The sequence below is a fragment of the Sciurus carolinensis genome, chromosome 7 (assembly GCF_902686445.1).
Source record: "Sciurus carolinensis chromosome 7, mSciCar1.2, whole genome shotgun sequence".
NCBI classification, from domain to species: domain Eukaryota; kingdom Metazoa; phylum Chordata; class Mammalia; order Rodentia; family Sciuridae; genus Sciurus; species Sciurus carolinensis.
The window spans coordinates 115,600,496-115,614,487 of record NC_062219.1 but is presented as its reverse complement, the minus strand read 5'-3'; the positions used below and the strand labels follow the sequence as shown (position 1 = coordinate 115,614,487).

At 52.3% G+C, this 13,992-nt stretch overlaps 1 protein-coding gene across 4 annotated transcripts in view; it reads left to right on the top strand.

The window, feature by feature from the left end:
- Positions 1 to 13,992, top strand: part of Daam2 (dishevelled associated activator of morphogenesis 2) — a 106,866-nt gene that overhangs the window by 76,358 nt on the left and 16,516 nt on the right. For all 4 annotated transcript variants that reach the window (XM_047557422.1, XM_047557419.1, XM_047557420.1 and 1 more), the window contains 8 exons: positions 435 to 538; positions 1,553 to 1,619; positions 2,662 to 2,779; positions 4,636 to 4,774; positions 7,488 to 7,546; positions 7,672 to 7,856; positions 8,299 to 8,598; positions 12,699 to 12,806. In XM_047557422.1, coding sequence (XP_047413378.1) covers positions 435 to 538; positions 1,553 to 1,619; positions 2,662 to 2,779; positions 4,636 to 4,774; positions 7,488 to 7,546; positions 7,672 to 7,856; positions 8,299 to 8,598; positions 12,699 to 12,806 — 1,080 coding nt within the window. The remainder of the gene's footprint in view (positions 1 to 434; positions 539 to 1,552; positions 1,620 to 2,661; positions 2,780 to 4,635; positions 4,775 to 7,487; positions 7,547 to 7,671; positions 7,857 to 8,298; positions 8,599 to 12,698; positions 12,807 to 13,992) is intronic.

Here is a 13,992-nt window from a genome sequence, read left to right as displayed (position 1 = left end):
ATCAGGGGTAGTCATACCACAGCAGGTGATTTTTATGAATATCACTTCAGCCAGTAAGTTAGTGTTATTCCTATTTAACAAAGAGGAAACTGAGACTTTGCCAAGACCAAAAGTCTAGGAAGAGTGAGAATAGGGATTTAACCCAAGATCTAGCTGACTCCAGAGCTCATGCTCCAGGTCACTCTACAGTGCTGCTTCTGGATGCTGGGAGCTAAGAGAACACTGGTAAGGGGCTAGAAGGAAGTGAGGTGGGAGCCCAGCAGTAGCTTGCTTAGAGGAATAACGAGGTCAAAGGTTATCATGTCCCATCCTGACTTCAAAGCAGCTCAAGTGAGTTAGCTGCAGGCAAGGTGGGACTACGGCTGGGTGTCCACAGGGGATTCTCCTGGGCATGGACCACTCACTCAGTCTGGTGCTTCTTTGACGACCCCCAGGATAATCTGGAGTTCCGCCTACATCTCCGGTATGAGTTCCTGATGCTGGGGATACAGCCTGTGATTGACAAACTCCGGCAGCACGAGAACGCCATCCTGGACAAGTAAGCCACCCAGCCCCACTGCCCACGAGTGGGGACAGTGCCTCGGTGGGAGATGGCCAGGGCTGTTGTGAAAGCTGTCCTTCCCACTGGGGACCACCTGCCATTCCCAGCATAGATTCAGAGTCAGCTGTGTGTGGGACAGGGGTGCCCTAGCCTGTCCCCTGTGCTGACCTTGACTCATCACCTCGTTTAAAGGCAGGTGAGCCCAGCAGTTCTCAACCATGCCAGCACTGCCCCCTGGGGGACACTCGAGAACATGTGGGAGTGCTCTTTGGTTTGCAAGCTGGTTGGTTGGGGACACTACTAGCATTGGTTGTTGGGGACAGGAATGCTAAACACCCTGCGGTACACACCTGATCAGAAGAGAAAAAGCCCATCCAAGATGCGTACTATAAAGCCCTCGCCGATCAAAGAGCATAGTTAAATTCTCGTGTTACTAGTGAGTCCCCTCTGGTTCTGTCCCATTAGCACAGTTCATTTTATTGCACTGGGTTTTAAGGGAGCAAGGATGTCTGAGGAGGAGCGAGCCCGTGTGTTGATGGGGTGGAAAATGAGGGAGAGATTAGCTTGAGGGCTGCCTTGGGGACAGTAGGACACTGGGGAAGAGATGGAGGGCAGCAGTCCTTGACTGAGGGCGATCGTGTCCCCCAGGAGACACTCAGCCCTGCCTGGAGACATTTTGGGTTGTCACTCTTCAGGGAGGGGGTTCTGTGGGCATCCAGTGGGTAGAGACCAAGGATGCTCAACACTTCACAGAGCTCAGTCTCTCACAGCCAAGGGCAATGGAGCCTAAAATGCTGACCTAAGATGATAGGGCCCTGGGCTGATCTCCCTGAAGGAAGGTCATGTGCAGGTATTGGCTTCTCTCAGGTGGCTCCTCTGCTTTGCCTTTGCCTCACCTGAGTTAAACTTTGAGATTTTGCCAGTAGGGGAGGTGGTTGAAGGGGCTGTAATCCCCAACCAGGCATGTCCTGGCTATATCGTCTGCTGTCTCTGTTCCCCCGTCCTATCTAGGCATTTGGACTTCTTTGAGATGGTTCGGAATGAGGACGACCTGGAGCTGGCCCGGAGGTTCGACATGGTGAGGAGCCTGTCGGGGTGGGCTGATTGCAGTGGGGTCCAGGCAACCAGAGAGCCACTGCTCCAGGTCCTGTGTTGTCAGGTCTCTAGGATTGGGTCCTATTTCTGGATCCCTTGTGGTGTGCTGGTTCTGGTGGCCTCGCCTTATGGGTCACACCTGGACGTCTGTCCCCGAGAAGGCCAAAATCCCCCATAGAAAGAGTGCCATGTTCTTTCATACAATTAGTCTCAAATGCTTTTCTGGGGCTGACTTTCTTCTTGCCTTCTGGAAGTTTCCTGAGTCGCCTCTCTTGGTCCCTAACCAGGTCATTCTTAGCAAATCAAATCATTTTAGCTTTAGCAACCCTGAAAGCACAGCCCTCTGCTGCTTAAAGATCATATTATAAAAGCTCTACCTAAGCTGAAGCCTCCTCCCGGGCTGGGTGCTGCTTCACAGGCACCGACAGCACCCCAGTGTACTTTCCCAAAAGCCTGGATTTACCCATGAGAAAGTGGGGGTGGAGGGGACAAGCATCTTGTCTGCTGTGGCACAGCTGGAGAGTAGGTCTGGGACTTCAACCCAGGTGGCAGGCCTGTGCCCCAGGACAGGCGCTGCCTCGAAGCAGCTCGGCCCCGCTTCCTTCCCTTAGTTTGGATCGTAGTTCTCGTCCAGGGCTGGTTGGGTCACTCCCACGGCCGGGGCACATTTGCTGAAGCTGGAGATGGTTTTGATTGTGACAACTTAGGGAGGCAAGGGGAGGGTGCCACTGGTATCTAGTGGGCAGAGGTCAAGGACGCTGCGGCACATCCTGCAGTGCTGGGATGGCCCCGCAGCAGGCAGGCCTCAGCCCACGAGGAGACGGTGCTGAGGGGAAAACTCTGGGTCAGGGAGTCAGCCTCCCTGGGCTCCTTCTTCTCTCCTTTTCCCTCTAAGTCCTGCCAGATGCATGGGAAGAAAGCAGCCCTGAGAGATGGGGCTGCGTGGAGGGAAGCAGGGTTTCTCCCGCTCGTCTCTTTCTCTGCTGCCTGTCCGTCCCCCTTTACCGTGCCATCTGTTTCCTCAGGTCCACATCGACACCAAGAGTGCTTCCCAGATGTTCGATCTGATCCACAAGAAGCTGAAGCACACCGAGGCCTACCCCTGCCTGCTCTCTGTCCTGCACCACTGCCTGCAGATGCCCTGTGAGTGCCCTGTGCTCATGCTTGCCTCCTGGGCCTGAGCGCCCAGGGCAGGTTGAGACGAGGCTTTGGGACCTCTGCGTGGGCAGACTCACCCACATATCCCTCTGCACTTACATGACTCGGGCCCCTCTCTTACCTCCCTCCTTGGGGTCCACTGTCACCCATGGCAGGAGCTGGGATTGGATCCCAAGCAACTCCAACATCCTTGTCCACAAAACAGTAGAGCTTGATCATTGTAAAATCTCATGACAGAGCCTTCTTAGTTCCCCAAAGAAGTTCTGTGCTTGCAGGGGTAGCTAAGATGGACAAAGAGCATGCTCTTTTTTTTTAAGGTCCTAACACTTTTCCATTTAGTCTTTGCTGACTCTCACCCTAACGTCCTTAACTTCTGCTTCTTTACATATCTCATATAGCATCTCTGAAGCAGGTGGCTAAGTTCTTAAGGTCCAGGTGTGGGCAGTGATTGATGACATTACTAATAGCAACCCCAGAATGCGCCACTTGGTACTCTAGCTTTTCACAAAATAGAATATTTTTAAGATTCGTGTGGTCCATCATAATGGTCAACCTGACCAGGTTTGCTGAGTGGTGGTGATGGTGGTGTTGGTGATCCCAATGATGGTGACTACAGTCACAATTTATTGTGTGCTGACCTTGGGCCAGGCATGACATGAGGTTCTTTAGCACATCGTCTCTAAATCTCAGAATGACCCGAGAACTATATACTATTATCTCCATTTTACAACAAATGGATCTGAGGCTGAGCAAGTTCTTCCATAGAGAAGGAATTTTCCTTTCTTTAGGGACAGGACTTTAGATTAAGTTTAACATTCTTTTTAACTGGTGAAAAGTAAGTGGACAGCACTGTCATTTGACAACACATGTGTTAGCGGAACAGTGGAAAGCAAAATAGAGATGGTGAGACAGTGAGTGGGACCAGGAAGTGATCAATTGTCCAAAGCTCAGCTCAGGAGGTCATCAGGGAAGCTGTGGAAACCCTGGGAAAGCTGATGCCTTTTGCTCCTGGAGGTTCCTATGTCTACTGTTCCATGTGCGAGGCGAAGGGGTCTCTCTGCTCTACCCGCCAAATGGAGTTTTGAAGACAATCTGTTGGCTCGTGGGTGGATTTTAAGGTCAGGATTGCACTTGTTGACTTCTATTGGTGATCCGTGGAGACGATGTGTTTGGCCTCAAGGACCAGGAAGAACTAGTGTCTGTCATGTGAAAAGGAAGCCCACATCCAGCTGAACACTGCCTGGAGGGAATGGGAGAGGGGCCTTGTGAGGTCAGGCACAGTACAGGACGCCTTTACCTTCACAGTTCAAGGTCACCTCAGTCAAAAAATCTTCCTGGGTTCCACGAACCACTTCTTTCCCTCATTTTGATGCGCCCTCTGTGCACACCTGTAATCAGTTTCCTTTCATCTTCCTCTGTAGAGCAATAACATAGATAATCCTAAAATCTTTTTAAAAAAAAATCTCCCCTGGAGACTTCATTATTCAGCATGTAATATTTTAGAACAGGTGCTTCTCATAGATAATGTAAAAAGCAATTTGCATTCCCAGAGCATAGTATGCCCAGGGTCCCAAGAGGGAAGAAAGGCAGCCAGGAAGCATTTCTTGGAGTGGAGAAATAGATTAGCAGGGTTGATACATTCACAGACGGTCCACTGCAGGTAATCAGGAGACGGCTGCAGCCGGGAGTCTCCATGCTCAGCAACAGCGTTGCGTCTTCCATCAGACTGGGAGCTTACCATGGAGGAGAAAGGGGTGCCTCAGCGGCAGAGCCTACACAGCCACTCTAGGGCAGGGTCTCCAGGGGCGCCAGGGCTCAGATACGATACCATCTTCCCTCAGACAAGCGGAATGGTGGCTACTTCCAGCAGTGGCAGCTCCTGGATCGCATCCTCCAGCAGATTGTTCTCCAGGATGAGCGGGGTGTGGACCCTGACCTGGCTCCGTTAGAGAACTTCAATGTCAAGAACATCGTCAACATGTAAGTATGGCTGGTCTCCGGTCTGTCTCTCTCCCACTCTGGGTCTCACCAGCGCAGCCTCAGCCCCCTCTCTCCACCCAGACACCCCACACAAGCAGCATGGTTCAACAGAACTCTCCAAGATAAAGGAGTGCTCCCATCTCCAGTGTCCAATGCAGGGAAGCCAAATGTGGCTGCTGAGTACTTGACAAGTGCTAGTGTGACTAAGGAACTGAATTTGAACTTGAATGGCAACAATTACCATCGGGTAGCACAGGTGGATAGGCTGTATTCTCGACTCTTGGTGATCCACCATGTGGGTTGGATGGAGGTTATTTAAACATGTCTACACAGAGGACCGGGTAGGAAACTGGAGCACCTGGGCTAACTCCCATCGTCAGCTTGCTTTTATGTGACCCATGAGCTAAGAGTAGGTTTTATATTTTAGACACAAAAATATGTGACAGAGACTGGACATGGTACATAAACACCTAAAATACTTACTCTGGCCCGTTACAGAAAGTTTGCCCACCATTGATGCAGAGCATGGCTATTTGACGGTGAGGCTTTTGGATAGTTTTTGGAGTCTGAAACCATCTGGCTTATTGTCTTTTACTGATCCTGGATATAGAGAAATACAGAGAAGTCCAAATTTACACCAGCTAATTAATAAAATGACCTTAACAAACTAATTTTTTTTTTTTTTTTTTGGTAACAGGGATTGAATTCAGGTCACTTAACCACTGAACCCCATCCCCCATTTTTTTTTTCAATTTTGAGACAGGGTCTCACTATAGGTTGCTTACAGTCTCACTAAATTGTGTGGAGGCTGAGTTTGAACTTGTGATCCTCCTGCCTCAGCCTCCCTAGCCACTGAGATTACAGGCATGACCACCACACCCAGTTAACACACTGATTTTTAAATATTAAGTGTTAACTTTTGTTATGATTCTGAGTCAATTATTCTTAAGGAGGTAAACTGACTCTCATTGAATCATTATACTGCTTTCCAAAGCCATGTAGAAAAAATTTCTGAACTATTGTTTTCCTTTGTATAATTAATCAGATGTTGATTTGGTCAAAGCCTGACCTAGTATGTTGGGTCAGGGCAACTAAGGCAATCCAAAGGCAGCTTTAGCTTTAGTTTCTGCTAATTTTTGATACTACGCGAGGGAAAGCTTTTCCACTGCCAGGGAATGAACTCATGAGGTCTAAACAAGTTTTAAATCCTAAGTTCACTTTGAGTTGCTGTGGCCAGGAGGGCTAGTCTCAGGTATAAATCGACTTCTGGGCTTGATACAGCTTTAAATCGCTCCCCTGCACTGGCGGGGCCGGGGAGGCTGAAACGTGTGTAGGAGAGGTGGTTGGCTTCTTTGATCTATTCCAGTTCCCTTCCAGTTCCTTCTGTTTCCCACCCCACTTTCCCCTAGCTCATCAGTTTCTGACCCCTTCCAGAGGCAGCCTTAGGGCCAGGAGGAGAAAGGGAAGAGGTTATTTTTTATCGATTGATCAGGCAATATGGTGAGCAGGCCCCTTGCTCCCCAAGCACAGCTCATGCATAAAGATGTCGAGGGGATCCCAACAGCCCCTTGTGGGGGCTTCTCACTACAACAGCCACTCGCGCTCATTCGGGGGTTTCCGCAGCTGACTGCCTGGCTGCTTCCAGCCTCCCATCGGCCCCTGCTTCGCTGGCTGTCCCATGCCCATCGACTCAGGCCTTGGGATGTTCCCGGTCTTCTCCCAGGTGGACCCTCGGGCAGGACTTAGTGGCTGCAGCCAGGTCCTCCCTGTCTGTGAGCAGTTTTCACACAACCTCTCATCCAGCAAAGCCGAGGGATGCAGCATTTCCCAGCTCACCAGCTCTCCTGATCAGTTCTCCTTCACCCACCGGACCTGCCTGGGTCCACATCAGACCCCAGTCTACCCCGCCTGCCTCCCTTTGTCAAGGAACATGGACCAAAACCTTATGGGCCTAAGAGAAGACCCTTCCCTGGACGGGGGAGGAGGAGGCAGCATCTCAGTGACCAGAGCAATAACTGCAAAGAAATCTCATGACCAAACCTACCCCTCTCTCTGCTCCGTCCCTCTTACGTGGTTGAGTAGCCCCAAAGTCACGGATCTAACTGGGGCTCACTTTCACATTTACAAAGCAAAAGCTCGTGGGATCTCACCCTTCTTAAATCTTACTGTCTAGGTAGAAGCTTCATTTCAATACCTTGTGACAGGAGTCTGACATGAACGAGGACTTCCTCTATGTTAGACGTGTCCCCTCTGCACACACTTGTTCTGCGTTTGGGGGCGTGAGCAACTTCTCTTGCTGTCACTCGTTGGTCTTTGGGAGCCTGCATCACGGTAGGGCTGGCATTTCTGCCTCTCAGGTGCACAGACCTATTTTGACACAGGGACACGAGTTTGTACGACTAAGGAGAGCGTGAGATGCAGGCCTACCTCGTTCTGCCTGGAGTAGCAGTTGTCCCCATCTCTGTCCTCTGAGTCTTAGTTCCTTCACAGGTATCACTTAGCTCATAAGGATCACAAGGTCCTTCCTCCTCCATGCGAGAGCTGGGCGGGAGTGGAGACCCAGAGAGGGATCTGGGAAGTCAAAATTCCCGCCTCTGTGAGGTGGCAAGGCAGTTTGGAGATCAGGGTACATGAAGAGGGGGCTCGTCTTCTGGGAGCTGTGAGTGGTGGGCAAGGATCACATGGCCCCTTCCCTTCGCCCCCACCTCACCAGGCTCATCAACGAGAATGAGGTGAAACAGTGGCGTGACCAGGCCGAGAAGTTCCGGAAAGGTGAGAGGTTCCGCCTAGCCTGCTGTGCTCCCTGCCCCAGCCCAGCCCAGGACCCGCCGCCTCCCACCCAGAGGGTGCCCACTCACAGCCTCTGCTCTTCCCCTCTGGTCCCACCCCCATTCCAGAACACACGGAGCTTGTGAGTCGGCTGGAGAGAAAGGAGCGGGAATGTGAGACCAAGACCTTGGAGAAGGAAGAGATGATGCGGACGCTGAACAAGATGAAGGACAAGCTGGCCCGAGAGTCCCAGGAGCTGCGTCAGGCGAAGGGACAAGTGGCAGAGCTGGTAGCCCAACTCAGTGAAATCTCAGTATGTGGTCACTCTCCTCCCTTTGATGTGGTTCAGCTGAGACCCTAGGTTTCAGGACATGGTGGGCAGAGCCCCTTCCTCTAGATGACATTATCCCAGGAAACACACCTTGGATAGCAGAATGTGGGTGGGATATCTGCTCCCCTTACCCTCTCAGCTGGATAGCCTTGTGCAGTCAGTAGCCTGGACAACTGTATGCACCAACATACAGTTTTATTGTGATGACTAGGACTGATTTTCCAGTGCCTGTTTTTGTGTAGATGTTTGTGTTGGATGTTTGGGATGCAGAGAGAAAAAATGGGTTCTAAATCAGTGTAGGAGGTGAGAGCAGGATTTGGGGTCTAGGACAGATGGAGAATAAGTAAAGAAAGAAATGGTGATGGGAATTGACTGGCATCAGTGCTGATGGCTTGGTCCTTCTGATTTTTCTGTCTCCTCACAGACAGGCCCTGTATCTTCCCCACCTCCCCCTGGAGGCCCACTTCCCTTGTCTTCCTCAGTGACAACCAACGACCTGCCTCCACCCCCACCTCCTCTCCCCTTTGCCTGTTGCCCCCCACCCCCGCCCCCGCCCCCACCCCCTGGAGGGCCTCCCACACCCCCAGGAGCCCCACCTTGCTTCGGCTTGGGCCTGCCCCTCCTTCAGGACCCCTTCCCCAGCAGTGACGTCCCACTCAGGAAAAAGCGTGTCCCCCAACCTTCTCACCCACTGAAGTCCTTCAACTGGGTCAAGTTGAACGAGGTGAGTGGCCGCGAAGGGGCCAGCTGGTCCAGCCTCCCGCAGCCAGTGCAGTCAGACCTCTGCATCGTCTGTGGGGTGACGTCTTCCGCCCCCTGGGGTCGGGTTCCTTCTGTGGTGGTGGCGGGGGGATGCAGAGGAGGGGGTTGCTGGAGCCGGGCAGCTCACTGCCCTGGGGAGAACGTCCACCCTGGGAGGGACGCTGGGCACGTGCTCACGCCCAGGCTGACAAAGCCACCTTCAAGCGGAGCTTGTGTGTGCCGAGGGTCGCTGGAGCAGCGGGGACCTCGGTGCCTGGGCCCGGCAGCTGCTCTCTGGACAAGAAGGGCGGGCTAGGATTTCAAGGAGAGGGTTGATTTGGGGGAAAGGGTGCACAGGCAGGCGGGGCTTGGGCCGAGGTCCAGGTCACGGGGAAGTTCAGGGCAATGCGTACAAAGGCCCGAGGAGTCTGTTCTGGCCTCCTCCTGGGGAGCTGCACACACTGCTCACATGTCTAGACCACCGGGGAGAGGCCATCGTGCACGCTGTCCACCAATAATCACCATCCCAGGCCCAGGCGTGGGAGTCGATTCCTCTGCTGCTTCATAAGCTTACAGATGCCCTGGCTCTCCATGGACCCCTGATAATTGAACAACGTGGACAAAGTCCTACCCCTGGTTCTTGCATAATGGCAAATCTTACTAAGAGGACCAGTGGTTTGCTCCCTGGAGCAGATACATGTGGGGTACCCGGTTTCTGCTAGCCTGGCCTACATGCCACGTAGGCACCAACTTGGGGCCAGGGCTCATGGATCCACCTGGACTGTGGGCCTGTCGAACTAACTCAAGGGGAATCCACGACTTACCATTGTGTTGGAGCTTCAGTGAACTCGGATGAAGACTCAGGAGGGAAGAGAGACTAAGCAGATGAGAGGTTTCTAAGCAGGGGCCTGCGGTTGGTCAGATGCCCCTGTGATGGTGGACTAACTGGCCTGTCAGGCTGAGGTCTGCTTTACATAGAGCTTTCTGCTGGGGGATATGACAGGTAATGATCCAGGTGAGAGATGGCACTGCCCCGTGACAGCTTAGGATCTGGCAAACTAGGAAGTATGGTCAGGAAGCAGCTAGAGATCCTGACCACATGGGTCGGGGGAGAGGTTCAAACCCCAACCAAACCCGGTTTGGCTCTAACTACCTGTCTAAATCACTCGTCTTGTCTGTAACTCAGTGTCTTCTCTGTGAGATCATCTCTAAGATTCCTTCCACCTCTGGTCTGATAAACGAGGTGGAAACACACAGCATCTCATTCACAGTCTCCCAGGCCTCCGATAACATCTCCAATCCAAGTGATGAGGGTTTTAGAGCCACCTGTCAGCAGCATTTCAAAACAAGACTGTTAAAACTCACGGCAACTGCCGTGCATGGTGTGGCTGTCGAAGCTTCTGCCAGGGCAGCTGAGAAGACAAAGGGCTCTGCACAACCAAAGCCACGGGCACTGTGGGAATGATCAAAAAATTGTTCATGAGCAGATACCATATTTTTTGTTGTGGTGGTGGTGGTTAAAGAGAAATAATATTTTTGTCTCCTGTACTTAGAATTTAAGGTTTTAAAAACTGTCATTTTAAGTTACAATATGTGCTGATGATTAAGGAATATACCCAAAGCAGCTGATTTTAGGGGAGGATCTTTTCATTACTAGGGAGTTTTGGGCTTAGGATTTTCTCTGGGGTCAACTAATAGTAAAGTCTACATGAATTCCCTAGGGACTCAGAGTAGGCCAGAGCATCGTTGCTAGACTGAAAGGTGTCATTTTGATGGCGTGGATGCCTGGGAGCATTCCTGGGAATTGTAGACTTTCTTGGCAGGAGCAGGGTGGATGGGCATTGAGGAATATTTGAGAACTCTTCCTCCTAGCTTTTAACTGTGTAAAAGAGGCATGTTATTTAATTGTTTGGGCTTCAGCTTTCTGATCAGTGAAATGGGGTAACGCTAATATCCATTCCAAAAGATGGTTGCAAGGATCGATTGACTTAATACTTTACGTTAAAGACTTGAACAGAGACCAACCCATAGAAAGCCCTAATAATAATAATATCAGATTAGTTATTAGTGGCACTGCCCTGTGTGCTCTAAGTATGCTCTCACGGCGACCCAGTGAGGTAGGCACCATGAGACTCAGTTTCCTTTTATGTGACATGGGTAAGAACAGAAGTGCCCACAAACCCCCGTGGTGGCAGGGCTGGGAAGATCAGCCAGCTGGGTCAGCCTGTTCCCAAAGGTAATGCTCTGTGAGGAGGATGTGATGAAATATGTTTCTGAGAAAGATAAAGGGCATCTCTAGAGGTCCAGAAGTCCCAGGAATCCAGACTAGAGATGACGGGGTCTTGGCCAGGGTGATGGAAAGTTTAAATTTGAGAATTATATGATATAAGACGGGCACCTCAGGGTGACGCACTGACAGTTAGATGTGGTGAATATCAGGAACAGCCTGACCTCTGTCTGGCTCCAGACCTCAGTCAGACCTCCAGGAAAAGCCACAAGTCCTTCTAGCAGATGTGGGGGAGCAGGGTGGGGGGCAGCATTTGGGAAAATGTGAGAGGGAGCCCAAGTGGTCTCTCTGCTGCCTCATGTTGGCCACCCAGCACTCCATTCCGGCCCCTTTCCTCTTACCCTGACCTCACCAAGATTAAAGAGGATAGGAAGCTTTACCTCTGTGGGCCTCCCCTCTCCCCACCTCCACCCCCAGCCAGGAGATGCTGGGTCACTCAGCACCCCACGCTGTTGCAGCCAGTTCCCCTCCCGCGCCTCTGATTCAGCTCCCCCTCCCATCTCTCTCTTCCTCCCACATCCTCCTTTCCACGAGTCCAGTTCCTCTCCCCAGTCTCCTTCCTCTACCCTACGCATGCTCCTGGGTATGTATGTACGCACGCGCGCGCACACACACACACACACACAAACTGGTCTTTTCTGCCATGAAAAGAATGTGTCTGTGTTGGGTTTGGCCAGTTGCCTGTATTCCTTGCTGCTCTGAGCTTCCCAGCCAGGCATTCCTCACGAGGGTCCCTGGCCTTCAGAAGGCCACAGGAATGTCCCCACCCCCTGACTCTAGCCTAGCCTCCCTCTTTCAGAGTTTAAGAAAATAAAAGTGAGTGAAAGGTAGCTTCTCTCTCCAAGCCTAGCTGAGGGGGACGTGGAGGGCAGAGGAGGAGGTATCCAGAAGGTTCCCTGGCTGCCCTCTAGGCAGAGGAGGGCGGGAGGTTCTCTTTCCAAGGACAGCAAGCTCTGGATGAGGTGAGGATTCCTGGGAGACCAAGGGGGGAGCACACTGGTGGGGGTGGAGTCTGCACCACACTGAAGTCCTCTTAGCCCATACTCCTGTCCCCTGAGCCATGCACATTAGCAGAGTGTCACAAGACTGCGGGACTGTTTTTGGCTTGGCTCACAAAGCTCCTTTCCAGCCCCAGTGCATGGAGTGGGGTAGTGTCTCCACTGAGAGACCTAGGACAGAAAGTTCTGGGCGCATCCAGTCATTATGGATGGGGACACCTTCCCTGCCTCTGACCAACAGGAAGTTGTGGCAAAGCCTGGATGTTCTGAGCAGTCACTACAGGGGCCAGGGTGTCCCAGTCTTTGGCATTTGTCTTCTTTCTGGGTATCTGGGGAAGCAGGAGGAAGACCTTGGGAAAGAAAATGACCATTTCATACAGGAAACGCAGCCTATGCAGAAGCTTTGAGGATCCCAAATGTGTGTGAGCTCTGATCCTCCCAGTGATTCCAACCAAGGCGGAGCAGCTTCCAGCCAACCCGCCCTTCCTGGAGAGTCTGCCCACGCATGCCCCAAGGGCTCTGCTTTCATACCTGCCTACCCATCGCTCAGTTCTTCAGTGATTTCTGAGATGTGCTTATGGTGGCCCCACATGGAAGGGAAGAGAGGGAAGCTTTCTTGGTCTGCCCTGGAGCAGAGCGTTAAAGAGGGGCAGAGGTTTGGAGGGTGGGAATGGACCCTCCATCCCTGAAAGCCCAGCCATGGTAGTATGTGCCATTGGGGGGCAGATGGGGTTCAGGAAGCACTGGGCATGAAGGAGTTAGACCAACCATAGTGTTTCTCCCTATCCTGAATCCTAGGAGCGTGTTCCCGGCACCATATGGAATGAGATTGATGACATGCAGGTATTTCAGATTCTGGACCTAGAGGATTTTGAAAAAATGTTTTCCGCCTATCAGAGACACCAGGTAAGACCTTGGCCCTGGGGCGCTTGGGTCTTGACTTCTGGTTTTCATCCCGCTCACCACACCCTTGGAACTCAGACCTTAGCCCTTGCCTTCCTCCGCCCCGTCTGTCTCCTTTCTCTTTTCCTCCTATGCCCCTCCCTGTCTCCTCCCCCACTCCTTCCTTGGTTCCCCTCCTGAGCATATATTCTGAATGAGTTTATTCTTGATGAGATTCCATGTTCTTACTGAGAATTAGAGGTGTGTCGTCCAGCAGGGGAAACGCCACCATGTATTAGAGTCACACAGCAAGAGACGCAGTGGTGCGTTGCCCATTCCTCATGGTCATCCTGGAGCACTGGAGGTGGGGTCTTGAGGCCTGGCCACCACTGACCCTTGCTGTTTGGCCTGGGATTTGGAGACTACACCTAGAAGTTGTGTAACTTTTCAAACCACTGTCCCCACCATATGCTCATCTCCCAACACCTCCCACCAGAGTCTGCCAAGCAGAAGATGTTAACACCCCAAGGAAGGGGGCCGGGGGTGCTGCTCGATGTTGCTTCAAGGGGCTGAAGCTGGGGTCAGGCCCTGGAAGGCCAGGAGAGGCCCTGGCCTGCTTCCACTGGCTCTGTGTACACACAGCTGGCCATAATCTTGTTCTCCAGCTATGAAGTTAGGGGGAGCATGTTGGTGGCAGAACATAGGACTCCTTGGACCAGTGATGGGCCCTGTGCCTCCTGGGTCCTGCAGTGGCTGGATGCTGTGGCCTGACTCCCACCAGTCTGGAGAGGGTGTCCTACCCTGCTTTTTGCCAGGCTGGGGCCTGTGAATGACCCTTCCTGAGGGCAGTCAGGGCCAAGAACCTGTGTGCCTGTTCACCCTGGGCCCTGACCAAGGAGGTGGGGGTAGGGGTCAGGCTCAGGCCCTGTCTTGGGATTCTAGAAAATACAGGTGACTTTTTATAAGTTGTAATTACCAAGGCATTCGAATGTCCACTCCTAATTTTAGGAGCCAATGTCCATGTCAGGCTGGCATGGCCACTGGGAGTGGCTAGGGCGGTGGGCACTGGAGGAGTCCTGCTGAGCATGGGTGCTTGTGGGAATCGGAGCTCCTGAGAGGGTTCTGGAGCCAGAGGGAGTGTGTGGGAGTTGGTGGGGGTCAGGCCTGACAATCACACTCCCCCTGCTTTGAGAGTCTTCCTTCAGGTCGG